Below are 27,107 nucleotides of genomic sequence, written 5' to 3' on the forward strand. Positions count from 1 at the left end.
CTCAAGCCAGAAAATTCCACCACCCCCCTCCCACTTTACATGGGGACCCTTTGTCTGTCCTGATGTTGGACGAAAATGCCCCTTAGAATCATGGAATCATAGAGCTGCAGAGTTGGAAGGGGTTCCAAGGGTCATCTAGTCCAACCCCCTGCAATGCAGGAATCTCAACTAAAGCATCCAGGACAGATGGCCATCCAACCTCTGCTGAAAAACCTTCAAGGAAGGAAAGTCCACCACCTTCCGAGGGAGCCTGTTCCACTGCTGAACAGCTCTTACTGTCAGAAAGTTCTTCCTGATGTTTAGTTCAAATCTCCTTTTTTGTGACTTGAAGCCATTGGTATAAGTTCTCCCTTCCAGATCAGGTGAAAGCAAGCATGCTCCCTCTTCCATGTGACAGCCCTTGAGATATTTGAAGATAGCTCTCATATCTCCCCCAATCCCCTCTTTTTCAGGTTAAAAATACCCAGCTCCTTCAACCACTCCTCATAAGGCTTGGTTTCCAGACTCTTGATCATCTTGGTTGCTCTCCACTACACACATTCCAGTTTTGAGAATCCAAGTAATACCCACCCTCCCTCTCTTGGTTGCAGAATACCCGGCTATTTCACAGTTTATTAGGAACTGCATAACCTAAAGAGCAACTAGTGAGTTTTTAAGGAATCAGCAGGCTGTCACAATGGCATGAAATTATAAAAAGCTCAACCGAAGTCCTTGAGTGCAACTGATTTTTATGTCAGTCTCCACCTGAATGAAATGATAAATTCTTCTCCAGTGGACATGTAGCAGACTGATTCCTTTGAGGCAGTGTTATTTTTACCCTCTACTGTCTTTTTGTGAGCTTGGTTTTGGATCCACAGGTGCCAGGAATGAAGATACCAGTTCAAACAGCACAGCTATCCAGGCCAGACCAACGATGATCCAAATGGCTGAGATCAGCCGGTAGCCCGGAAAATAGTCTCTGTCCTGCTTCTTCCCTGGAGACACAGAGAAAAGCAACAATAATGTGTGAGGAGGTGATTTAAAGGACCCACCAACTCAGTTTATCCAGACCTCATTAGGTCATGTTCACACCATACGTTTAAAAGACATTTCTACCACTGAATTGTGGGAAGGCGAACACAGGAAACTGCCAATGTCCTTATTATTGCCTATTCATGATGGTTTGGGCACATGATGCTGTTTGAGCCTATAAAAGCTTTGGTGTGGTTGCGCTACCACATTCCCAGTCAGTGCACATCCTGTAAATTCCTGCATATATATATATATATGTATGTATGTAAAGGGACCCCTGACCATTAGGTCCAGTCGTGACCGACTCTGGGGTTGCGGCGCTCATGTGGCCAACATGACTAAGCCACTTCTGGCGAACCAGAGCAGCACGCGGAAATGCTGTTTACCTTCCCGCCGGAGCGGTACCTATTTATCTACTTGCACTTTGACGTGCTTTCGAACTGCTAGGTTGGCAGGAGCTGGGACTGAGCAACGGGAGCTCACCCCGTCGCAGGGATTCGAACCGCCGACCTTCTGATCGGCAAGTCCTAGGCTCTGTGGTTTAACCCACAGCGCCACCTGCGTCCTATATATATATATATATATATATATATATATATATATATATATATATAATTAATAATAATAATATAATGTTGTTGTTTTATTTGTATCCCACCTCCACTCAGGGAGGCTTCCAGCATATATAAAAACATTATAAAACATAAAGCGTTAAGAATCTCCCTATACAGGGCTGCCTTCAGATGTCTTCTAAAGGTTGTGTAGTTCTTTATCTCCTTGACATCTTCCTGGTTCCCTGTAACCTCACTTCTTGCAGTGAGGGACCCACCAAAAGGCCCGCGGAGATGGACCTCAGTGTCCGGGCTGAACAATGGGGGTGGAGTTGCAGTTCCAACCAAGAGAAAGGTGCAAAATCACTGTCCAGTAAAACATATTGAGCATTTTCCTTTCTTTCATGTTTGATGCATCCATCCCAACCTCCTGCAATGCAGGAATCTCAGCTAAAGCATCCATGACAGATGGCTATCCAACCTCTGCTTAAAATACCCCAGGGAAAGAGAGTCCACCACCTCTCAAGGGAGTCTATTGCACGGCCGAACCACTCTTCCTGTCAGAAATTTTTAATGAATGTTCAGTCAGAATCTCGTTTCTTGTAACCTGAAGCCATTGGTTTGAGTCCTACCCTCTGGAGCAGGAGAGAAGAAGCATGCTCCCTCTTCCATGTGATGGCCCTTAATATATTTGAAGATGGCTATCATATCTCCTCTCAGTCTCTTCTTTTCCAGGCTAAACATAGCCAGCTCCTTCAACCATTCCTCATAAGGCTTGGTTTCCAGACCACTGGTCATCTTGGTTGCCCTTCTCTGCACATGTTCCAATTTGTCAACAGCCCAGAACTGGACCCAGTATTCCAGATTGTCAGATTGTTCTGACCAAGCAGAATAGAGTGGTACTATTCCTTCTCTTGATCTGGACACTGTACTTCTGTTGATGCAGCCTAGAATACCGTTAGCTTTTTTTTCTACTGCATCACACGGTTGACTCATGTTAAGCTTGTGGTCCACCAAGACCCCTAGATCCTTTTCACATGTACTGTTAGTAAGCCAGGTGTCCCCCATCCTGTATTTGTGCAGCTGCTTCTTCCTGACTAAGTGCAGAACCTTACATTTTTTCCTATTGAAATGCATTTTGTTAGCTTGTGCCCAGTTCTCCAATCTGTTAAGGTCATTTTGAATTGTGATTCTGTCTTCTGTGGCATTAGCTACTCCTCCGAGTTCAGTGTCATCTGTACATTTGAGAAGCATCCTCTCAGTTCATTCAACCAAGCATTTTATAAAGATGTTGAACAACAACAGGTCCAGAACAGAACCCGGTGGCACCCTACTTGTCACTTTTTTCCAGGATGTCAAGGAACCATTAATTAATCTTTGGGATAGCTCCTGTAAATCTGGAGCTGTTCCTGGGAAATAGGGATACTTGGAGGGTCTGTACTTGAGAAACTTAAAATATGGTTTGGGTTCCAAATTATAATCATTGCAAGTCATATTTTGTATGAAACCCGAACTGAGCTTTCATATTCTTCAGTCGAGCAGATTGGTTCCCACTAGTACCTTGAGGCCACAGATGACCTAGCTTTATCTCTAAAACCAGTTAAGCTCACAATATGAAAGTATTTTGAAAGCCTTACCAATTAGATAGTCTCCGAAACCAATGGTGCTGAGTGTAATAAATGTAAAATAGATAGCTTCATAATAACTCCAATCCTCCACCCGTTGAAAGAGGAATGATGGCAAAATAAGAAACACTATAATTCCCATAGCCACGAACAAGATAAAATATCTTGCTGAATTCTAAAAGATAAGGAAAATAAGGAAAATAAATAAGGTAGGTTTGATGCAACAGAGCTCAGTTTTCTTGGCTTCCAGCCATGCACAGGGATTTTAGGCTGCATTAACAGATAAATAACAATAATTCCATCCTAGTTAGACTTCATCTGGAGCACAATACCCCGTTCTACATTCACATGCAAGTGCTTGGTTCACATCTCTTCACTGGGAACCTACATCCTTTTCTTTTGGATTGCTGTGTAGGTAAGCTACAGTCTAAGAACCTCCTTTTAAATTTCTCCAAGACAGGCTCCAGGAGAGGAGATGGTGGCTGCTTTGGCCACAAACTAAGGCATGGTTTGGCTTAGCATTTTGTCCAAACCCAGGCTCATTGTTTGTGCCTCCTCCAGACAAACCACAAGCTGTAAACAAAACAGAAACCTTTGTTTTAGAAAGAGGCAAGTATCTAAAAGCCTTGGTCTGTCGTAATCCTGTGTTAACATGGCAAACTTGATTTTCTAAACCTTGAAAAAAATGGTGGTGATGCAATTTTTGTTCACTTGTATGTTGTTGCATACACCCTTGCACCCACGAGCATTTTGGAGAGTTAAGAACAATAAATTCCATGAATTTGAGAAGATATATTTTGCAAATTTTCACTAAATGCAAGCAGCTGTGTTCCAAAAATCTGTGCTTCTTGAAACAAATAATTTGGGAATTTTCTCTCATTCCTATTTGAAGGCAGAGCTCGAGTTTATCTTCCTCATTTAATTAGAGGGCATAATGCACATGTCTAATTTTTTCTTGTCTTCCTACTATTATAGAAGCAGCTAATTATATATACATATGTATATGAAATATAATAGATATAAGAAGAGCCCTGCTGGATCAGGCAAGGGGCCGTCTAGTTGAGGATTCTGTTCTCATCGAAGCTGACCAGATGCCCACAGGAAACCTGCATACAGGACCCGAGTGCAGCAGCAGTCTATGTTGGCCTCAGTCTTGTGACTGCTAGATTAGAAACCATCTCTAGATAAAGTAACTGAATTACCTTGTTTTCTTTCCCATGCACTTTCTCTGCACAGCTTTCGAAGACTCCTGAGACTAAAAAGCCAATATAGTTCAAGCAGAGGAGGCAGAAGGGGATTCCAAAGAGAGCAAAAATGACACAAAAGATCTGACCTTCTTTCGTTTGGGGACAGAGGTTTCCATAGCCTGTTGTAAGATTAAGAAAGGGTTGCAAAGGACGTCAGCAACTATCGATTTGCCAATTACCTTCAGATTTTTCAGTTCTTCAAAATTTGTGATACAGTTACTGGATTAAAAATGAATTACAAAATACTTATTTCTTTTGGGATAAATTTAGAAATGTATTTGATGATATGTCTTTGGTGATGAAATTGGGCATGCAAGGAGCATCTTAGATAGAGGAACCACCATTGTGCCCAGATGCCCTGTAATAGCCCTGAAGGTAAGTCTTCAGGGCATCTGCAGTGAGGAGGGAAAAGAGTTCCTCCATTCGTCACCATCAGTTGGCTAGAATCAGTTGCAATTCCCAAGTCCCTAAATTCTTTCAAGAATGCTCTAAGAATATGATTTCTTTCAATTACGGTGTGACCTGACCTGATCAGTATGCCCAGGTGAGAGCTGGGATGGATAAGGGTTAAACTCTACCTCTGATAGAGGGCTCTGAATCTTTTCTCCCTTATTCCCACCTTCCTTCCTTCTTTGATTTATTTATTTATTTGTTATTTATTGATTGATTTCTCTCTGTGTGTGTTTCTTCTTTTCTTTTACTTTATATCGGTTTGGTTTTTATTGCATTGTATGTTGAAAAGTTTCAATAACAAAGCCGCATACTCCATGCATCTGTAAGGACCAGACTTGAGTTGTTTTCAGCTGAGATCCTATGAAGATTTTGCCAAGCACCAGGAATAATCAGAGAACCAATTAGAAAACTAATAGTATCTACTGATCCAGATTCTCAAGTGGACAGAGTCAAGAAATGAAGCCTCCTGGGATATCTCAAGTTCAAAAGCTGAGAAACAGATAAGCCCTTTTCTTGGGTCTCAGAAGCTGCAGCTTTATGGCCTGAACTCGAAGTGCAGATTAGTTTATCCCTAGCACACTTGAATCAACTGTTTGTGCTTCACACCAGAAAGCTTCACTAGAGCTTTCCAAACTGTGTGTCGCAACAAGTTACCGTAGTCTGTCAGCTGCAGCGTGTACTGTAGGTGTGTCATGCAAACGCTACAGAGGGGTTAGTTTAACCACCAGTTTGCTAGTAAAACTGAATTATTGTGTTACAAATTGACGCATGTATAAAAAGTGTGTCATCAACATGAAAAGTTTTGAAAGCTCTGGATTAAACAGTTCTGGATTAAGCTCTGGATTAAAGGGACGCGGGTGGCGCTGTGGGTTAAACCACAGAGCCTCACAATGGGTGAGCTCCCATTGTTCAGTCCCTGCTCCTGCCAACCTAGCAGTTCGAAAGCACGTCAAAGTGCAAGTAGATAAATAGGTACCGCTCCAGCGGGAAGGTAAACGGCGTTTCTGTGTGCTGCTCTGGTTCGCCAGAAGCAGCTTAGTCATGCTGGCCACATGATCCGGAAGCTGTATGCCGGCTCCCTCGGCCAATAAAGTGAGATGAGCACCGCAACCCCAGAGTCGGTCACGACTGGACCTAATGGTCAGGGGTGTTAGGATATTTCCGTTCCACCTTAAAAGGGAGCAGGCTTTGTGAGTCACAGAGTCTGCGTATTTCCTGTTCACAGGAAGTTTATATTTTGTCTATTGCTTTCGTTTCTCTCTCTGTGCCTGAGACATCAAAGCAGGCAGTCATGTTTTCTCTTTGTTCTGACCAACGCTGAATAAAGAAGTGAATAATGCTCTCCTGAGTGCACCTTTCGTTGTACGAACTCTGCTGATAGAGCGTGCACGAGCTCTGGAATGTGGAAAGCTATTTCCGAGGCTTTGTGTCGCTAATTGACTGATACTGCGTTTCTACCAGAGATCGATGGATCGTCCGGAGACGGCGTGGGGGCCATGATGGCTTTTGTCTCCCTGGCAGTATACCAACAAGGGGTCCCTTTACCTTTATCTTTACCTTAATAAGGTAGGTTCTCCCACTCATTCAGTGCATGGTTTTCTGCATCCAGACAAAAAGGGTGTGTGGTTTCTTGTGCATTGTGTAGCTTACTGGAAAGAAGTTGCAATCCTATGCAAATTTATTGGGGAGCAAGTCCCACTGAATGCATAGAGAGCTGAGAGAGACGGATTTGCATTAGGTTGACCCCAGAAGGGTGGGGAATAAATAACTAATCAGGGAATGGTCTTGTTGGGCATACAATAAATGAACTATTTATTTGGCCAGAAAGGGCAAGGCAAAGATGAGATGTGAAGGCTGATGAAGGAGCAAAAGCGAGAGCAGTTGAATGCCCTGCATATTATATTTGGGGAGAAGCCAGAACCAAATGACAGTACCTATTGTGGCTAACATAGTGCCCACGAAGAAGAAAGAATTAGCGAAATCCCAGCTGCTCGTCTGTTTTTCATGAGGATTGGTTCCTACTGGATCTATTCCCATGTGAACAGCTCTTACCAGTCTCTGCAATTGAAGGCAAGACTCAGTTTGAATATTCCAACAATAAGAATAGCTCCTCCTCTGATAATCACCAGATACTGCTCACCAAATCTCTATGCATTCAGAAGGGAAGCTCTTGTGGATCAGTTTAGCACATTCTTCCCCCGGTGGCCAGCCCAATGCTCATGGGAAGCCCACAAACAGGACCTGAGCACAACAGCCCTCCCCTCACTTGTCACCCCCAGTAACTGGTAGGCATAGGGCTTATGCACACTCAACTTTTCCTCCACTCTTTCCAGGCAAAGGTCCGCACTCCAAGGGGTGCTTGTTGTGGTTTGCACCAAGCTTTCCCAGTGAAAACTGTGATCTATGTTTGAGTTGTTGAGAGTGATTCAGTGGTTTCACCCTCAAAGCTTAGTGATAAAGTAGACTCCTTACACAAGACTTGAAAACAAGTCTTGACTGGTCAGGATGTCAACAAGGGCTTTTTTCAGCAGGAACTCTCTGGAACTCAGTTCTGGCACCTCTCAAGTAGGCGCCTTTGCCATTAGAGGAGAAGGAGGGAGGTATTCATGGTGAGTTCCGGGTGAGTTCCGATACCTCTTTTCCTAGAAAAATAGCCTGATGACAACTGTATAACAAGCTGTATTGTTTATATCTCAAGTTCAATACTAAGTGTTTCTCTCCCTTGAGTCCAAGAGAGGGTTTGGTCTTCTTGCTCCAAAAACACACTTTTGTAGCAATGCATATTGGCTAGCCTGTCTTACTAAATTCTTTTGGACAGAGTCTGCTTGGAGTATTGGCTCTCCCATATTTTCAGTCAACAAAACAATGGTGAGACTACCCCCATCTCCCACCCTCTGTTCTAAGGCACAAAGACACACTTTTCAAGGCAGTTAACCAGACAATGATTCAGCTTTTCTGTGACCTTGAACAGAGTCACCTGCTTTGCAACTGCTATATGACGTATGTTCTCCTTTCCCCCATATTATCTTTGCAAAATAAGTTTCCCAGCAAATACAGAACAGTCCTACCTTGGTTCTCGGACACCTTGGTACTCGGCTCCTGAATGCCACAAACCCTGAAGTGAGTGTTCCGGTTTGCGAATGTTTGTCGTAAGCCAAAAGTCTGACACAGCTTCCATGGCTTCTGATTGAGTGCAGGATGCGCCTGCAGCCAATTGGAAGCCACACCTTTGTTTTCAAACCGTTTCGGGAGTCGAATGGACTACTGGAATGGATTAAGTACGATAACCAAGGTTCAACTGTACAAATATTAACAGAAACCCACACTTTATAGCTGAATTGGAAGAAACATAAATTTGGGTTTTCTGTGGCAATGATTCAGCTTTTCTGTGACCTTGATTGGAATCACCTCTTTTGCAGCTACTAAATGACGTATGTTCTCCTTTCCCTAAATTATTCTTTGCAAAATACAGTACAATACAACAACAACTATTATTATTATTATTAATATTTGTACCCCGCCCATCCCGGTTTAAAAACTGGGCTCAGGGCAGCTAAAAACAATATAAAACCTTAATTAAAATGTGACTTATTAAGAGCATAAAACAGCGTAGAATGCAACATAAAATGCAGCATCAATAAAATTCAGGGGTCATTTTTGGAAAAAGGAAAAAAAAACCAGTCAGTAGACATTGATTGATCACCAGGGCTAACTGGCCAAGTTGGTCCTACTAGGGTCAGCAAGGAGACCAAGGAAGAATTTAAATGTGGGGGTCCCACAAAGGGTTTCTTCACAGAAGAATAAAGGGAAAAGAGAATAGAGGATCAGGCTAATTCAGATTGAAGGCCAAGCAGAATAACTCTGTTTTACAGGCCCTGCAGAAGGAGATTAAGTCCTGCAGGGCCCTAGTCTCAAGGGACAGAGCATTCCACCATGTCAGAGCCCTCACTGAAAAAGCCCTGGCCCTGGTGGAGGATAGCCTGGCTTTCTTAGGGCCCGGGACCTTTAAGCTATTATTATTCATGGACCTTAGGGTCCTCTGTGGGTAAGTATGAGGGTCCAAGACTGCATAGAGCTTTAAAGGTAAAAAAAAAAAGCACCTTAAACCTGACCCTATACTCCAACAGGAGCCAGTGCAGCTGGTAGAGCACTGAGTGAATATACTCCCATGGCAAGGACCCCATGTGGAGCCTCGCTGCAGCATTCTGCACCCACTGGAGTTTCTGGGACAGTTTCAAGTACATCCCCGCATAGAGTTACAGTAGTCAAGCATGGAGGTGACTGTCGCATGGATCACTGTGGCCAGGTTGGAGAGGGAAAGGTAAGGGACCAACCACTTCATAAGGTACAAATACTAACAAAAACCTACTCCTTATAACTGAATCAGAGCAAAACGTCAATTTGGGTTTACAATGGATTGCCCTTAACAAGCTGGTTTTCACGAGGAAAGCCCCAGAGCTACGAAATGGTGCTCAGACACGGAGCTTTAAATCATGGCCAGGCCTGGAAAGAGTGGAGGAAAGCTCAGTGTGGAGAAGCCCAGGCTGCCTCCAACAGTGTTGGCAGAACACAGCCATAATGTCTAGTAGTCATTCCTTGTCTTATCCTCCAACAATCTGCCTAATCCTCCATGGGGATAAATTTTCACATGCAGAAGGAAGGGTGAGTCCTTATGGCTCTATGCTGGCCACTGATTCTGTCCCCACCTCAATTCTCACCTCCTAAACTGTATTCACCCCATATATACTTTCTGACCTCCTAACCACTGGTGTCATGTCACGGTCATCCCTTTCAGTCTTGCTAAAGTAATGCCTTACCTGTATGAATACCTCTACCTCTTCTGGGCTGAGAGCAGTGTAGTTTGAAAAAAATTCCTCTTTCATGTGAAAAATTGCTTCTTCTATTCTTTTGTGGTGATCGTTCTCCAGAAGCTCGAAGACGAAGGCACCCATCACCATGTAAGTCATGTAGCCAGCCAGCAGGAGGACGCCCTGTGCCCTGCTCACAAACATGTTGTTCTGTGTGGGAATGAGATCCAAGGAAGAAGTAGACACAAGAATGACTATAGTTTAGTCAGCAAGTCCATATTTTTCTTGACCCAGACTCAATAGCGCAGCCCCATAGCTGGGCACTCTCCATAGCTGGGCCCAAGCTAACCAAATGAATTTCAGTAGGGACAAATGTAAGGTTCTGCACTTAGGCAGGAAGAACCAGATGCACAAATAGAAGATGGGGGACACATGGCTAAATAGCAGTACATGTGAACAGGATGCAGGGGTCTTGGTGGACCACAAGCTGAACATGAGTCAACAGTGTGATATTAATACCATGAGATTTATCTAAATTAGCCTCATTAAACATCAACAAAATATATCATGAGGTATCAGTGGATATCGACAAATGGCAGTCATTGAACCTGACTCTGTGGGGAAAAGTCAGTGCTCTTAAAATGAACATAATAGCTAGACTAGTTTATATCTTAAGAGGAATTCCAATTCATATACCAAGAAATGGTTGTATGGAAGAGGTGGATGAATTTGGGTATATTAATGTTAGACCAGCTGATAAATAAAGAGGCTGTATTTTATATATATTCTGTTTTAGGGAGACAAATACAGATTACCTACAAATGCTCAATGGCAATATCTCCAGATAAAACACTTGCTAACCACCATCTACAGACCAGCAGCTTTTACAGCCTCAGAGAACCCAGAGATATTGAAGCAGTTAATTAATTCTCATGCAACAAAAAAGGGCCATCAACATATATAAATCTTTGTTACTAGCAAACCAATTTGATATACAGGTATTGAGGGAGGGATGGAATAAAGAATGAGGGATCTCAGTTTTGATCTCACAGTGGGAAACTCTTTTTAAGTGCTTTAACAGGGGTTCTCTGGACCTTAAATTGAGGTTCATACAACAAAAAATAATATTTCGAATATACTGGACCCCATTACGTTTGTTTAAAAAAGGGCTATCTAAAGTATCTAACTGTTGGAGGTGCAATCAGTACAATGCTTCCCCAAAACCTATGTGTTTTTGATTGTCCTATATTGAAAGATTTTAGGCAGATGGTAACAGAAACTATCAACAGAACTGTACGGAATAATCTTACATTTACAGTGCAAAATATCCTTTTGAATTATATACCCAGCACATGGAACCTTACAAAAGGAAAATATGAGTGGAGTTTCCGTGCCCTTACCAATGGCAAAAAGACGGATACTGATGAATTGTAAAAATAAAAAATGAGGCTTCCTTCTACCTTGCATTGAAGACAAACTTGCATAATATGAACAACTTGTATATAAATGCAAACTCGCCATGGATAAATTCAAGGATATTTTGAATCCATTTTGAATCCATTCTTACAAATACCATAATAGGTTAAAATTAAAAAATAGTCCAGTAGCACCTTAGAGACCAACTAAGCTTGTTCTAGGTATAAGCTTTTGTGTGCATGCACACTTCTTCAGATACACCAGATAGACATCTGAAGAATGTGTATCACACATCTGAAGAATGTTTTGGACATGCAGTTTTATGTCCAACACATTTTCCCTTTCCGGGTTTGGTTTGGTTTTTTTTTTTTTTAAGAAATACAGTTCATTGGGAAACATGGAGGGAGAAAACCAGGAGGCTTTGTCAAGGTGGAGCTAGTGTGTTTTCCCACATCCATAACCAGCCCAGGGGTCATTTGGAGGAGGGAATTGAAAGGAGCGGAGAGGTCTTTGCTTGGCTCCTCACTCACCCTGACAGAGTCATTCGAGTCCAATTCTTAAATTATCCACTTCATCAACTCCCAGTATTTGATGGGAGAGTCTCAGTGGCTTCCTTTTACTGGGTAGCTATTTGGGAGGAGCAGCTTAACCCCCTCCCCCATGGGCTCTATGAGGTCATGAGTACATTACCCTCTTTTACTTACCTTCTGTGAGGTCACCACCTCTGTACCTGCTGGGCTGCTGATAGCCTCTCTAGGTCTGAGAGGCTGGTGGGAAGATCAGCCCACAGTATTTTAGAAATGTATAGGGAGCAAGCTCTGATGAGCAATGGGAATGCTCATCAGATTTGCAGATGGCACCAAACTGGGAGGGTAGCTAATGCCACAGCAAAAAGAATCAGAATTTAGGGTTGCCATTTGTCCTCTTTTTCCAGGACACGTCCTCATTTTAATGGGCAGAGTCATCATAGCAATCCATAGTTAAAAGCAGAAGTCAACAAATGTGTCCTCTTTTTTGCAACCCAACATTGAGCCCCAGCTAACAAAATGAATTTCAATGGGGACAAATGTCAGGTTCTGCACTTAGGAAGAAAGAACAAGATACACAAATATAGGATGAGGGGCACCTAGCTTATTGGCAGTACATGTGAAAAGGATCTAGGGGTTTTGGTGGACCACACACTGAACATGAGTCAATAGTGTGATGCAGCAGCAAAGCTAATGCTATTGTTTAACCCTCAGAATGAATAAATGCTAGGATTTTGATTGATTGGGATATGGATTAAAATACAAACTGCAGAGCTGTTCCAGACAGAGAATTCCTGGGCCTGCTTATGGAAATAAACCTCGCTGACCTACAGCTATCAAGAGTACAATAGGAGCCATTAACAATGCAAGGGAACTTCCCTTTTGCCCCTAAAGGTAAAGGAACCCTGGCAGTTATGTCCAGTTGCGGATGACTCTGGGGATGCGGCACTCATCTCACTTTACTGACCGAGGGAGCTGACATTTGTCCGCAGACAGTTTTTCCAGGTCATGCGGCCAGCATGACTAAGCCGCTTCTGGTGAAACCAGAGCAGTGCACGGAAATGCCATTTACCTTCCTGCCAGAGGGGTACCTATTTATCTACTTGCACTTTGACGTGCTTTTGAACTGCTAGGTTGGCAGGATCTGGGACCGAGCAATGGGAGCTCACCCCATCACAGGGTTTCGAACCACGCCCCTAGGCGTGAACAAACACTGGGGATTTGGAAGATTGCCAGGGAGCCTGATCTGGGGGAGGACAAGGGGTTTCTGGGAGAAAGAAGGTGGAGGGGGAAGGAGAGATCCATCTTGGAGAGAGAGGCAGAAGGATGCCTGCACTGCTGCCTCTTGAACTGACCATGCTGTAAGATCTGGACTCCTTCCATGCAGACTGAAGATATAAATAGCTCCATAAACTCTATTTCTTAAAGTACAACAGTTTCCTCCGTGTCTTCTGTCCTCTAAAGCGGCTCTTGAAGCATAGTGCCCAGATCATGGGAAGTAATAAATGTATCAAGAGATCAAGAATCTAGAAGCCAAGCCTGATGAGGAATGGTTGAAGGAGCTGGGTGTGTTTATTCTGAACAGGAGGAGATATGAGAGCCATCTTCACGTTCAGGAGGAGCCAGCCATTTAACTATGCTCAACAGAGAGGATACCCAGCCGTCTGCCAGCAAATATGGAGGGGGCTGAAGACCCTTCTGCCCCTAGAAGTTGGGATGTCTGTCCTAAATCCCGTCAGCTGACAGACCATAGAAAACAGCTGACTTAAATCAAGTCAGATCATTGGCTCATCTAACTGAGCATCACCTACACTGGCTGGCAGAAGTTCTCCAGGTTTTTTAGTCTGGAACATTTAGCATTTAAAGCATATTTCCTGCCACTGAACTGCGACCCTTCCTCATCTCTTGAGTAAAGCAGGATGTAAGCGACCCTAACTGCAAGAAGCTGAGCTCTGTTCTTTGGGATGTGTCGCCGTTGCTTTCCTTCCTCCTCATGATTGAGAGGAGGGATGCAACAGAGAAATGCCCACCCAAAGGGGTTTGCTAAAACCCTGTGTGAAGGACACAGCTTTGCTTCAGTTTTGCCATTGCCTCTACCTTATGGTCATCAGGCTCTGTGCCTCAACCCTTGCGGAAACAGCAAGAAATCACAAAAAATGTAGTAGGAGAGCTGGGGGGAGGAATCACATCTGGCAACAAATGCGCCCCTTTGGTTATAACTTTGCTCCTAGAGCATAATATACACCAGGAGGCTTCGTTTGGTCAGAATTGAATATACACCTCCAGAGCTGATGCTAAATACATTGCTCCTGGCAAATGAGCCACCCTAGCCACTAGAAGGCTGTGAAAATTTGTGTCCTGCCCTTTTAAGACTTGTCTACCCATGTAATGATCTGAAACCCAAGGGTTGCCACATGTGAAATATATTGGCATATTATTTTCAGCTGTCCATTCCCACTAATGAAAATATTGCTGTGCTGTACTCTTAAGAACATCATCGACACCCCAAGATGGCTTGCTTCCCCATTCTGTTTCCAGGGAAGACAACAAGGAACCTCGCAGCGCCTTAACAGCATGAAACAAGGTGTGGTGGTGGTCTGATTGATCTCAGGGTTCCCCACTCCAGCTGCTGGGTCCCTGGTTGTGAGGCTGCATCCATGTCATACATTTAAAGCACACTGCTTCCCTCAAGGGGTCCTGGGAACTGTAGTCTGCCTCTGGCAGAGCTACAGTTTTGGTGTACACCTTCCAGAAGCCCAGCAAGCAGATCTGAGTACAATCATAGTACAATCCTATTAATATTTACTCAGAAGGAAGCACTCTTTGTTTTCGCCCAAAGTAAATGTGCATTGGATTGCTTGGCAGCCTTAAGGCTGCGCTGTTTTACTCAGAAGTGACTCCCACTAAATACCTAGAATGAAGATGGGGTGTCTGTGGCCCTCCAAACTTCCTTGGGCTCTGACTCTCATCTGCCCCAGATCAGAAGAATCTTTATTTGTGTCAACCACTAGCCATAGCAATAAATTAAAATAAGATAAAAAGTACTGAAGCTAGAGGTAAAAACGTAACTATACAAAATTCATTTTGGAGGTTTACATTAATAATCAAATAACCAGCCAAAGGTCAACGATGATGGGAGTTGTAGTTGAAGAACACCTGAAATTGTGTTCAGGATCGTATGACAAATACTGTGGAGAAAGTTAGCTACTTTGGTGAAGTAAAAGCTCCTTTAAAAAGAGGAGAGTGCAAAATATGGTCTGAAGCTCAACATCAAAAAAACGAAGATCATGGCAACTGGTCCCATCACCTCCTGGCAAACAGAAGGGGAAGAAATGGAGGCAGTGAGAGATTTTACTTTCTTGGGCTCCATGATCACTGCAGATGGTGACAGCAGCCACGAAATTAAAAGACGCCTGCTCCTTGGGAGAAAGGCAATGGCAAATCTAGACAGCATCTTAAAAAACAGAGACATCACCTTGCCAACAAAGGTCCGTATAGTAAAAGCTATGGTTTTCCCAGTAGTGATGTATGGAAGTGAAAGCTGGACCATAAAGAAGGCTGATCACCGAAGAATTGATGCTTTTGAATTATGGTGCTGGAGGAGACTCTTGAGAGTCCCATGGACTGCAAGAAGATCAAACCTCTCCATTCTTAAGGAAGTCAGCCCTGAGTGCTCACTGGAAGGACAGACCCTTAAACTGAGGCTCCAAGACTTTGGCCACCTCATGAGAAGAGAAGACTCTCTGGAAAAGACCCTGATGTTGGGAAAGATTGAGGGCACAAGGAGAAGGGAATGACAGAGGACGAGATGGTTGGATAGTGTTCTCGAAGCTACCAGCATGAGTTTGACCAAACTGCGGGAGGCAATGGAAGACAGAGGTCTGGTCCATGGGGTCACGAAGAGTCGGACATGACTAAACAACAGGGAGTTGGGGCAGAGAATGTGCAGTACCTGAGCTCAACAGCATGTTGTAGCATTTAACCATGAAGACTCCCAGTTGCAGAAAAGTGTTCTGTGCAGAAATATGACAGACACTAGTCTTAGCACTTTGTTCTGTTCTGCTTTGCAATGAGCCTCTGTCAGGCTTTATTATGGCAACACCTTGCAGAGATCAAAATATAAAACTTAAAAGATTGCAATGTTTTATACCAAACTCGAAATATGTGGTAGTCGAGGTGTAATGGAGGGAAGTGGTGGGGCATGGTGATGGGTAGTCACAGGGGTGGGAATGACTTTTGTTCGTGTAAAGACTCATTTATTTTTGCCTATCTATGTATTTCATTTTCTTTCATTTTCTTTTTTTTCTTTCTGTAACATCAAAATTCAATAAAACAAACAAACAAACAAATAGTAAATATGTTACAAACACAATATTCAGTTATAATAATTCAAGGAATAGAATAGAAAATAAAAAGGATGAAACAGATTTTTTTTGAATATGCTAATAAGCCAGGTAAATTACTGGCATGGCAGTTAAGGAGAAAACAGCATAAATTTAATTAATAAATTAAATGTAGTGGGGAAAGTAAAAGATAATCCGAAAGATGCATGTGATGGGATGATGAGCTGCTTGTGCGTAAAATCGTAGTCCCTCAGAGTTTGTTCAAGTCCACAAACCTCTGTCTGTGACGGAGCCCCTCAGACATGGCTGCTCTAGTCACTTGCAGATTCCGACAGTGGTTGCTTTCGGAATCGCTTCCAGCATAAAAGCTCCTTAACGGAAACACGTCTTCTGGACTCGCGGCGTGACAGTTTCCGGCGAGGAGTGGGTTTCCCTATGGGAGGTTCAGAAACCTCCCCACTGTTCTCGCTGGACGTGTCCCTGAGCCCTCCCTCTTGCTCGCTTTCCCTCAGAGACCCACCTCTCCCCCTGCTGGTTCCTGCTTCAGCTGCTGGGTCTCTCCCAGCCTCCGTGAGCCCTTCCACCACCTGTCCCTCCGATGGCAGTTCCCTGACAATGCACAAAGGCAATTTGTAAGATATTATATAGAACTGTACTGAGCGAGTTCTGAAAATAAAGAGAAAATTAAAGAATATTTAAAACAAATTCCAAAAGAAAAAATAGATTTTCTAAATGCACCATTATTGAGATAGGAGGTACAAGAGGCAATTACAGAAGCTAAAATAGGTAAAACACCAGGGCTAGATGGACTGTCAGCAAAGTACTATTAAAAAATTGCAGGACCTACTGGTACAACCACTTAAATAGTTAATGAATGAGATACCAGTGACTGGGGAAACACAAGAGTTCTGAAAAGAGGTCTATATCACATTGATTCTGAAGAAGAATGCTGGCTCACTTTTAGTTAAAAATTATAGGCCAATTTCTTTTTTAAATAATAATTATAAATTATCTGCCAATATGCTAACCAAATGAAGAGGGTTTTAGTGGACTTAATTCATCAAGATCAAGCAGGTTTCTTGCCAGGCCACCAGACGAAAGATAATATAAGAAATGTCATTGATATCATAGACTATCTAGAGGTCAGGAATGAGAAACAAGCAGCTTTAACGTTCATAGATGCATAAAAGGCCTTTGATAATATTTAATTGACTTTTATGAAGAAGAAGATAGAAATGATGAACTTCAGGGAGGCTTTTGGTAGAGGTATGGAGGCAATTTACTCAGACCAACAAGCTATGCTGATTGTGAATAATGGGATTATGGAAAAATGTAAAATAACGAAAGGGACAAGGCAAGGGTGCCCCCCGTCACCATTATTATTTATTTTGGTGATAGAGACCTTAGCGAGAAAAATACGATTATCTTCCTTATGGTGTGTTTCATCTCCTTTCATTGGTTTGAGTCCTTCCCTCCAGATCAGACGTGACAGCCCTTGAGATGTGACAGCCCTTGAGATATTTGAAGACAGCTCTCATATCTCTCCCAGTTCCCTCTTTTCCAGAATAAAAATGCCCAACTCCTTCAACCACTCCTCATAAGGCTTGGTTTCCAGACCCTTGCTCATCTTGGTTCTTCTCCTCTGCACACATTCCAGTTTTGAGAATCCAGTTAAGACCCCCCCCTTTCTCTCCTTGTTGCTAAAAAAATTATCAAAGCACAATATATATTTTGTAATGAAGAGGCATTATAATACGATGCAGAAAACCCAGCTATTTCACAGTTTATTAGGAATTACTTTAATTTATAGACCAGCTAGCCAGTTTTTAAGGAACCAGTTGAATGTCTCAATGCCATATAACTATAAAGAGCTCAGGGGAGGTTCTTGAGTATAGCTGATTTTTATGTCCGTCTCCACCAGAATGCAAAGATAAATTCTCCTCCAGTGGAAATGTAGCAAACCGACGCCTTTTGGGCAGTGTTATTTTTGCCCGCTACTGTCTTTTTGTGAGCTTGCTTTTCGATCCACAGGTGCCAGTAATGATGATACCAGTTCAAACAACACAGTTATCCAGGCCAGACCCATGACGATCCAAAAGGATGCGATCGTCCGGTAGCCCGGAATATACGTCCTGTCATGCTTCCTCCCTGAAAACACAAAGAAAAGCAACAATAATGTGTGGGGAGGTGATTTAAGGACTCACCAATTCAGTTTATCTAAACTTTGTTAGCTTACATTTACACCATACATTTAAAAGACATTTCTACCACTGAATTGTGAGAAGATGAACACAGGAAACTGCCAATGTCTTTATAATTGCCTATTCGTGGCGGTTTGGCCTCATGATGATGCTTGAGCCTGTAAAGGCATTGGTGTGGTTGCACTACCAAATTTCGAATCAGTGCACATCCTGTAACTTCCTGCTTAATAATAGTAATAACAATAATAATAATTTTATTTGTACCCCACCCATCTGACTGGGTTTCCCCAGCCACTCTGGGAGCATATATCAAAACATTATAAAACTACAACATTACAAACTTCCCTATACAGGGCTGCCTTCAGATGTCTTCTAAAGGTTGTGTCGTTCTTTATCTTCTTGACATCTTCCTGGTTCCTTGTAACCTCACTTCTTGCAGTGAGGGACCCACCACAGATGGACCTCAGTGTCTGGGCTGAACAATGGGGGTGGAGTTGCAGTTCCAACCAAGAGAAAGGTGCAAAATCACTGTCCAGTAAAACATATTGAGCATTTTCCTTTCTTTCATGTTTGATGCATCCAGCCCAACCCCCTGCAATGCAGGAATCTCAGCAAAGCATCCATGACAGATGGCCATCCAACCTCTGCTTAAAACCCCCCAGGGAAAGGGTCCACCACCTCTCATGGGAGTCTATTGCACAGCCGAACCGCTCTTTCTGTCTGAAAGAGACTTGATAATCTTGGCTGACCTTCTCTGCACATGTTCCAACTTGTCAACAGCTTTCTTAAACTGTGGTGCCCAGAACTGGACACAGTATTCTAGGTGTGGTTTGACCAAGGCAGGATAGAGTAGTACTGTTACTTCTCTTGATCTGGACACTATACTTCTGTTGATGCAGCCTAGAATACTGTTAGCTTTTTTTTGCTACTGCATCACACGCTTGACTCATTTTAAGCTTGTGGTCCACCAAGACCCCTAGATCCTTTTCACATGTACTGCTAGTAAACCAGGTGTCCCCCATCCTGTATTTGTGCAGCTGCTTCTTCCTGACTAAGTGCAGAACCTTACATTTGTCCCTATTGAAATGCATTTGTTAGCTTGCGCCCAGTTCTCCAATCTGTTAAGGTCATTTTGAATTGATTCTGTCTTCTGTGGCATTAGCTACCCCTCCGAGTTCAGTGTCAGCTGTACATTTGAGAAGCATCCTCTCAATTCATTCAACCAAGCATTTATAAAGACGTTGAACAACAACAGGCCCAGAACAGAACCCAGTGGCACCCTACTTGTCACTGAACTGAGCTTTCATATTTTTCAGTAGAACAGATTGGTTCACACTAGTACCTTGAGGCCACAGATGACCTAGCTTTATCTCTAAAACCAGTTAAGCTCACAATATGAAAGTATTTTGAAAGCCTTACCTATTAGATAGTCTCCAAAACCAATGGTGCTGAGGGTAATAAATGTATAATAGACAGCTTCATAATAAGCCCAGCCCTCCATCCATTGAAAGAAGAATGATGGCAAAATAAGAAACATTAGAAGTCCCAGAACCACGAAGACGAAAATGTATTTTGCTGATTTCTGAAAGATAAAGCAAAAAAAGGAAAGAAAAGAGCAGCTTTGATGCAACAGAGCTCAGTTCTCTCGACCTTCAGCCATGCATAGGGATTTCGACTTCATTTGGAGCACAATACCCAGTTCTCTGTTCACATGCAATTGCTTGGTTCACATCTTCTCACTTGGAGCCTGCATTCTTTTCTCTTGGTTTGCTGTGTGGGTAACCTCCAATCTAGGAAGCTCCTTTTAAATTTCTCCAAGACAGGCTCCAGGAGAGGAGATGGTGGCTGGTTTGGCCACAAACGAAGGCATGGTTTGGCTTAGCATGTTGTCCAAACTCAGGCTCATTGTTTGTGCCTCCTCCAGACAAACCACAAGCTGTAAACAAAACAGAAACCTTCGTTTTAGAAAGAGGCAAGTATCTAAAAGCCGTGGTCTGTCGTAATCCTGTGTTAACATGGCAAACTTGATTTTCTAAACCTTGAAAAAAATGGTGACGATTCAATTTTTGTTCAGTTGTACGTTGTTGCATATACCCTCACACCCACGAACCCATGAGTTTCTCTCATTTCTGTTTGAAGGCAGAGCTCAAATTTGTCTTCCTCAATTATTTAGAGCGCATCATGCACATGTCTAATTTATTCTTGTCTTCCTCCTAATATAAAAGCAGGTAATTATACAGTGGTACCTTGGGTTACAAACTTAATTCATTCCGGAGATCCGTTCTTAACCCAAAACCATTCTTAACCTGAGGTACCACTTTAGCTAATGAGGCCTCCTGCTATGAAATATAATAGATAAGAGAAGAGATCTGTTGGATCAGGCAAGGGCCCATCGAGTTGAGGATCTTGTTCTCATCGAAGCTGACCAGATGCCCACAAGAAACCTGCATACAGGATCTGAGTGCAGCAGCAGTCTATGTTGGCCTCAGTCTTGTAACTGCTAGATTAGAAACCATCTCTAGATAAAGTAACTGAATTACCTTGTTTTTTTTCCCATACACTTGCTCTGTACACCATTCAAAGATCCCTGAGACTAAAAAGCCAATATAGTTCAAGCAGATGAGGTAGAAGGGGATTCCAAAGAGAGCAAAAATAACACAAAAGATCTGACCTTCTTTCGTTCGGGGACAGAGGTATCCATAGCCTGTTGAAAGATTAAGAAAGAGTTGAAAAGGACATCAGCACCTGTCAATTTGCCAATTACCTTCAAATTTTTCAATTTTTCAAAATTTGTGATACAGTTATTGGATTAAAAAATGAATTACAAAATACTTATTTCTTTTGGGATAAATTATGAAATGTCTTTGGTGATGAAATAGGGCAAGGAAGGAGTATCTTAGATAGAAGAACCCCAATCGTGCCCAGATACCCCATAATAGCCCTGAAGGCAAGTCACCAGGGCATCTGCAGTGAGGAAAGAACAGAGTTCCTCCATTCGTTACCATCATGGCTAGAATCAGTTGCAATTCCCAAGTCCCTAAAGACTTTCAAGAATGCTCTAAGAATATGATTTCTCTCTCTCTCTCTCTCTCTCTCTCTCTCTCTCTCTCTCTCTGTTTCCTGTTTACTTTTTCTTTATATTAGTTTGTTTTTTATTGCATTGTATGTTGAAAAGTTTCAATAAATAAGCAACAGGCTCCATGTATCTGTAAGGAGCAGACTGAGTTGTTTTCAGCTGAGATCCTATGAAGATTTTGCCAAGCACCAGGAATAATTAGAGAACCAATTAGAAAACTAATAGTATCTACTGATCCAAATTCACAAGTGGACAGAGCCAAGAAATGAAGCCTCCTGGGATATCTCAAGTTCAAAAGCTGAGAAACAGATAAGCCCTTTTCTTGGGTCTCAGAAGCTGCAGCTTTATGGCCTGAACTCAAAGTACAGATTAGTTTATCCCTAGCACACTTGAATCAACTGCTTGTGCTTCACACCAGAAAGCTTCACTAGAGCTTTCCAAACTGTGTGTCGTGACACATTAGTGTGTGGGCTGCAGTGTTCAGGTGTGTCATGTGAATGCTAGAGAGGGGTTAGTTTAACCACCAGTTCACTAGCAAAAGTGAATTACTGTGTCACAATTTGAAGCATGTATAAAAAGTGTGTCACCAACATGAAAAGTTTTGAAAGCTCTGGATTAAACAGTGCTAACAGGGTATGTTCTCCCACTCATTCAGTGCATGGCTTTCTGCATTGAAGGCATTCATCCAGACAAAAAGGGTGTGTGGTTTCTTGTGTATTGTGTAGATTACTGGAAAGAAGTTGCAATCCTATGCAAATATATTGGGGAGCAAGTTCCACTGAATGCATAGGGTTGTGCTGAGAAAGACGGATTTGCATTGGGAGACTGGCATTGGGTCAGTTGCACTAGGTGGGATTTGAACTCGTTTCCTAGCCCAACCACTTTTCACAGGGTGATTTTAATAATAGGTTGACCCCAGAAGGGTGGGGAATAAATAACTAATCAGGGAATGGTCTTGTTGGGCATACAATAAACGAACTATTTATTTGGCCAGAAATGGAAAGACAAAAATGAGATGTGAAGGATGATGAAGGAGCAAAAGCAAAGCCTGCAGCTTTACACAATTTATCTGAGAGCAGTTGAATGCCCTGCATACTATATTCGTGAAGAAGCCAGAACCAAATGACAGTACCTATTGTGCATAACATAGTGCCCACGAAGAAGAAAGAATTAGCGAAATTCCAGCTGCCTTGTTTATCATGAGGTTTGGTTCCTACTGGATCTATTCCCATCTGAATAGCTGTTATCAGTTTCTGCAATTAAAGGCAAGGCTCAGTTTGAATATTCCAACAATAAGAATAGCTCCTCCTCTGATAATCACCAGATACTGCTCACCAAATCTCTATGCATTCAGAAGGGAAGCTCTTGTGGATCAGTTTAGCACATTCTTCCCCCGGTGGCCAGCCCAATGCTCATGGGAAGCCCACAAACAGGACCTGAACACAACAGCCCTCCCCTCACTTGTCACCCCCAGTAACTGGTAGGCATAGGGCTTATGCACACTCAACTTTTCCTCCACTCTTTCCAGGCAAAGGCCCACACTCCAAGGGGTGCTTGTTGTGGTTTGCACCAAGCTTTCCCAGTTGAGAGTGTTTGGGTTGTTGAGAGGGATGCAGCAGTTTCACCTTCAAAGCTTAGTGATAAAGTAAACGCCTTACACAAGACTTGAAGATGAGTCTTGACTTGTCAGGATGGCAACTTGGGCTTTTTTTTCAGCAGGAACTCTCTGGAACTCAGTTCTGGCACCTCTCAAGTAGGCGCCTTTGCCATTATAGGAGAAGGAGGGAGGTGTTCATGGTGAGTTCCGGGTGAGTTCCGATACCTCTTTTCCTAGAAAAATAGCCTGATGACAACTGTATAACAAGCTGTATTGTTTATATCTCAAGTTCAATACTAAGTGTTTCTCTCCCTTGAGTCCAAGAGAGGGTTTGGTCTTCTTGCTCCAAAAACACACTTTTGTAGCAATGCATATATTATTACCCCTTGGCTTGGCTGTCTTCATAAATTCTTCTGGACAGAGTCTGCTTGGAGTATTGGCTCTTCCATATTCTCAGTCAACCAAACAACGGTGAGATGACATCATCTCCCACCCTCTGTTCTAAGGCACAAACACACTTTTCAAGGCAGTTAACCAGACAATGATTCAGCTTTCCTGTGACCTTGAACAGAGTCACCTGTTTTGCAGCTGCTATATGACGTATGTTAAATTATTCTTAAAGAAGGCTGATCGCCGAAGAATTGATGCTTTTGAGTTATGGTGCTAGAGGAGACTCTTGAGAGTCCCATGGACAGCAAGAAGATCAAACATATCCATTCTTAAGGAAATCAGCCCTGAGTGCTCACTGGAAGGACAAATCGTGAAGCTGAGGCTCCAATACTTTGGCCATCGCATGAGAAGAGAAGACTCCCTGGAAAAGACCCTGATGATGGGAAAGATGGAGGGCAAAAGGAGAAGGGGATGACAGAGGACGAGATGGTTGGACAGTATTCTCGAAGCTGCCAGCATGAGTTTGACCAAACTGCGGGAGGCAGTGGAAGACATGAGTGCCTGGCGTGCTCTAGTCCAGGGGGTCACGAAGAGTCGGACATGATTAAACGACTAAACAGCAACAAATTCTTCTTTGCAAAATATGTTTCCCATCAAATACAGTACAAATACTAACAAAAACCTGCTCTTTATAGCTGAATCAGAGTAAACGTCAATTTGGGTTTACAATGGATTGCCGTTAACAAGCTGGTTTTCACGAGGAAAGCCCCAGAGCTATGAAATGGTGCTCAGACACGGAGCTTTAAATCATGGCCATGCCTGGAAAGAGTGGAGGAAATCTCAGTGTGGAGAAGCCCAGGCAGAACACAGCCATAATGTCTAGTAGTCATTCCTTGTCTTATCCTCCAACAATCTGCCTAATCCTCCATGGGGATAAATTTTCACATACAGAAGGAAGGGTGAGTCCTCATGGCTTTATGCTGGCCACTGATTTGGTCCCCACCTCAGTTCTCACCTCCTAAACTGGACCCCCCCTTATATATTTTCTGACCTCCTAACCTCTGGAGTCATGCCACGGTCATCCCTTTCAGTCTTGCTGAAGTAATGCCTTACCTGTATGAAATAATCCACCTCTTCTGGGCTGAGATTGGGGTAGTTCGAAAAAAATTCCTCTTTCAGGCGAAAAATTTCCTCTTTTACAAATTTGTGGTGATCATTCTCCAGAATCTCGAAGACGAAGGAACCCATCACCACGTAAGTCATGAAGCCAGCCAGCAGTAGGGTGCCCTGAACCCTATTCACACGCATGTTGTTCTGTGTGAGAATGAGCGCCACGGAAGAAGCAGACACAAGAACGACTATAGTTTAGTCAGCAAGTCCTTTTTGTCTTGACCCAGACTCAAGCGTACAGCCCCATAGCTGGGCACTCTCCATAGCTGGGCCCAAGCTAACCAGATGAATTTCAGTAGGGACAAAGGTATGGTTCTGCACTTAGGCAGGAAGAACCAGATGCACAAATAGAAGATGGGGGACACATGGCTAAATAGCAGTACATGTGAACAGGATGCAGGGGTCTTGGTGGACCACAAGCTGAATATGAGTCAACCGTGTGTTATTAATACCATGAGATTTATCTAAATTAGCATCATTAAACATCAACAAAATATATCATGAGGTATCAGTGGATATCGACAAATGGCAGTCATTGAACCTGACTCTGTGGGGAAAAGTCAGTGCTCTTAAAATGAACATAATAGCTAGACTAGTTTATATCTTAAGAGGAATTCCAACTCACATACCAAGAAATGGTTGTAAGGAAGAGGTGGGTGAATTTTGGTATATTAATGTTAGACCAGATGATAAACAAAGAGGCGGTATTTTATATATATTCTGTTTTAGGAGACAGATACAGATTACCTACAAATGCTCAATGGCAATATCTCCAGATTGATTAATTCTCATTGCAACAAAAAAGGGTCATCAACAAATATAAATCTCTGTTACTAGCAAACCATTTGATATACAGGTATTGAGGGAGGGATGGAATAAAGAATTAGGGACCTCAGTTTCGAGCTCACAGTGGGAAACTCTTTTTAAGTGCTTTAACAGGGGATCTCTGGACCTTAAATTGAGGTTCATACAACAAAAAATAATATTTTGAATATACTGGACCCCATTACGTTTGTTTAAAAAAGGGCTATCTAAGGTATCTAACTGTTGGAGGTGCAATCAGTACAATGTTTTCCCAAAACCTATGTGTTTTTCATTGCCCTATATTGAAAGATTTTAGGCAGATGGTAACAGAAACTATCAACAGAACTGTACAGAATAATCTGACATTTACAGTGCAAAATGTCCTTTTGAATTGTATACCCAGCACATGGAACCTTACAAAAGGACAATGTGACTTTGCCTTCTACATGGTTAAAAAAAATTGTCTCTAGAAAATGATTGCAAGGAAGGTCTCAGATGACAAAACCATATGTGAATATGATGCTTGAAAAACTAGAAAAAAGGAGTATTTTGAAAAATGTGCTTCCTGTTGTATAGGTGTCTAAAATAAAAGATTATACTGACTGTGAAAAAACAACACTGCTTCAATGACTTCTCGGGGAAGTCGTTTGGAGTGTTAGGACACTGCATGTCAAAATGCATTTTCTCTTTCTGGGTTTGGTGGTGTTTTTTTTAAGAAATACAGTTCATTTGGGAAACATGGAGGGAGAAAACCAGGAGGTTTTGTCATGGTGGAGCTAATGTGTTTTCCCACATCCATAACCAGCCCAGGGGTCATTTGGTGGAGGGAATTGAAAGGAGCGGAGAGGTCTTTGCTTGGCTCCTCACTCACCCTGATAGGGTCTTTCAGGTACAATTCTTCTTAAATGATCCACTTCACCTTCCAATATCTGATGGGAGAGTCTCAGTGCTTCCCTTTCACTGGGTAGCTATTTGTTAGGAGCAGTTAACACACACACACCGTGGACTCTATGAGGTCATGGGTATATTACTCTCTTTTGTGGACTGGCTTACCTGGTCCTCTGTGAGGTCACCCCCTCTGTACCTGCTGTGCTGCTGAAAGCCTCCAGGTCTGAGAGGCTGGTAGGAAGATCAGACCACAATATTTTAGAAATGTACAGGGAGCAAGCTTGATCTATTGTCAAGCAATGGGAATGCTCATCAGATTGGCTGATGGCACAAAACTGGGAGGGGTTGCTAATGCTGCAGAAGAAAGAATTGGGGGTGCCATTTGTCCTCTTTTTCCAGGACACGACCTCTATTTCATGAGCAATGTCATCATAGTGATCCATAGTTAAAAGCATAAGTTGGCAAATGTGTCCTCTTTTTTGCAACCCCAGCTAACAAAATGAATTTCAATAGGGACAAATTTTTGGTTCTGAACTTAGGAAGGAAGAACAAGATACACAAATATGGGGGACACCTGGTTTACTAGCAGTACATGCGAAAAGGAACTAGGAGTTTTGGTGGACCACACGCGAAACATGAGTCAATTGTGTGATGCATCAGCAAAGCTAATGCTATTGTTAAGCCCTCGGAATGAATAAATGCTAGGATTTTGATTAATTGGGATATGGATTAAAACATAAACTGCAGAGCTGTTCCAGACAGGGAATTCCTGGGCCTGCTTATTGAAATCAACCTGGCTGACATAGGCTATCAAGAGTACAATAGGGGCCATTAACAATGGAAGGTGTTGTAAACAAAATTTGCCCTTTTCCCTTATGGGGTATCCAAGAGCCCATATAGAGTCCTTACATAGGTTCCCTATTGGTAGGAGAGAATAACAGAGGCCAACCAGAGAATATTGAGAAACAAAGCAACTAGTAAGCTTGATCTTTATTGATCT

At 42.7% G+C, this 27,107-nt stretch overlaps 2 protein-coding genes across 2 annotated transcripts; both read right to left on the reverse strand.

The window, feature by feature from the left end:
* Positions 1-711: 711 nt before the first annotated feature.
* LOC308587044 (potassium channel, subfamily K, member 16-like) lies at positions 712-11,790 on the reverse strand. Its single transcript, XM_081194404.1, has 6 exons — positions 11,642-11,790; positions 9,705-9,905; positions 6,822-6,945; positions 4,390-4,553; positions 3,200-3,362; positions 712-974 (listed from the first exon to the last, which is right to left on the reverse strand). Exons 2-6 carry the CDS (start codon positions 9,897-9,899, stop codon positions 814-816), a joined length of 807 nt encoding a protein of 268 aa, XP_081050530.1. The 5' UTR covers positions 9,900-9,905; positions 11,642-11,790; the 3' UTR covers positions 712-813.
* Positions 11,791-17,751: 5,961 nt separating this feature from the next.
* LOC308587039 (potassium channel, subfamily K, member 16-like) lies at positions 17,752-26,438 on the reverse strand. The gene is made up of 6 exons (XM_081194389.1): positions 26,091-26,438; positions 24,359-24,559; positions 22,391-22,511; positions 20,723-20,886; positions 19,602-19,764; positions 17,752-18,129 (listed from the first exon to the last, which is right to left on the reverse strand). The coding sequence occupies exons 2-6, from the start codon at positions 24,551-24,553 to the stop codon at positions 17,963-17,965; spliced, it is 810 nt and encodes a 269-aa protein (XP_081050515.1). The 5' UTR covers positions 24,554-24,559; positions 26,091-26,438; the 3' UTR covers positions 17,752-17,962.
* Between the last annotated feature and the right edge of the window lie 669 nt (positions 26,439-27,107).

This window comes from Podarcis bocagei (genome assembly GCF_964188305.1).
Source record: "Podarcis bocagei genome assembly, chromosome: 1".
Classification (NCBI taxonomy): Eukaryota; Metazoa; Chordata; class Lepidosauria; order Squamata; family Lacertidae; genus Podarcis; species Podarcis bocagei.

What these genes read in the sequence shown, in the direction of transcription:
- LOC308587039 (XM_081194389.1), bottom strand. Translation starts at nt 24,553, where the DNA reads ATGCGTGTGAATAGGGTTCAGGGCACCCTACTGCTGGCTGGCTTCATG. An exon ending in CACTATGTTATGCACAATAG is followed by an intron (nt 20,887 to 22,390) that starts GTACTGTCATTT and finishes ATCTTTCAACAG; the next exon opens with GCTATGGATACCTCTGTCCC. An exon ending in TTTTGGAGACTATCTAATAG is followed by an intron (nt 18,130 to 19,601) that starts GTAAGGCTTTCA and finishes TTGTGTTTTCAG; the next exon opens with GGAGGAAGCATGACAGGACG.
- LOC308587044 (XM_081194404.1), bottom strand. Translation starts at nt 9,899, where the DNA reads ATGTTTGTGAGCAGGGCACAGGGCGTCCTCCTGCTGGCTGGCTACATG. An exon ending in CACTATGTTAGCCACAATAG is followed by an intron (nt 4,554 to 6,821) that starts GTACTGTCATTT and finishes ATCTTACAACAG; the next exon opens with GCTATGGAAACCTCTGTCCC. An exon ending in TGCATGGGAAAGAAAACAAG is followed by an intron (nt 3,363 to 4,389) that starts GTAATTCAGTTA and finishes CTTATCTTTTAG; the next exon opens with AATTCAGCAAGATATTTTAT.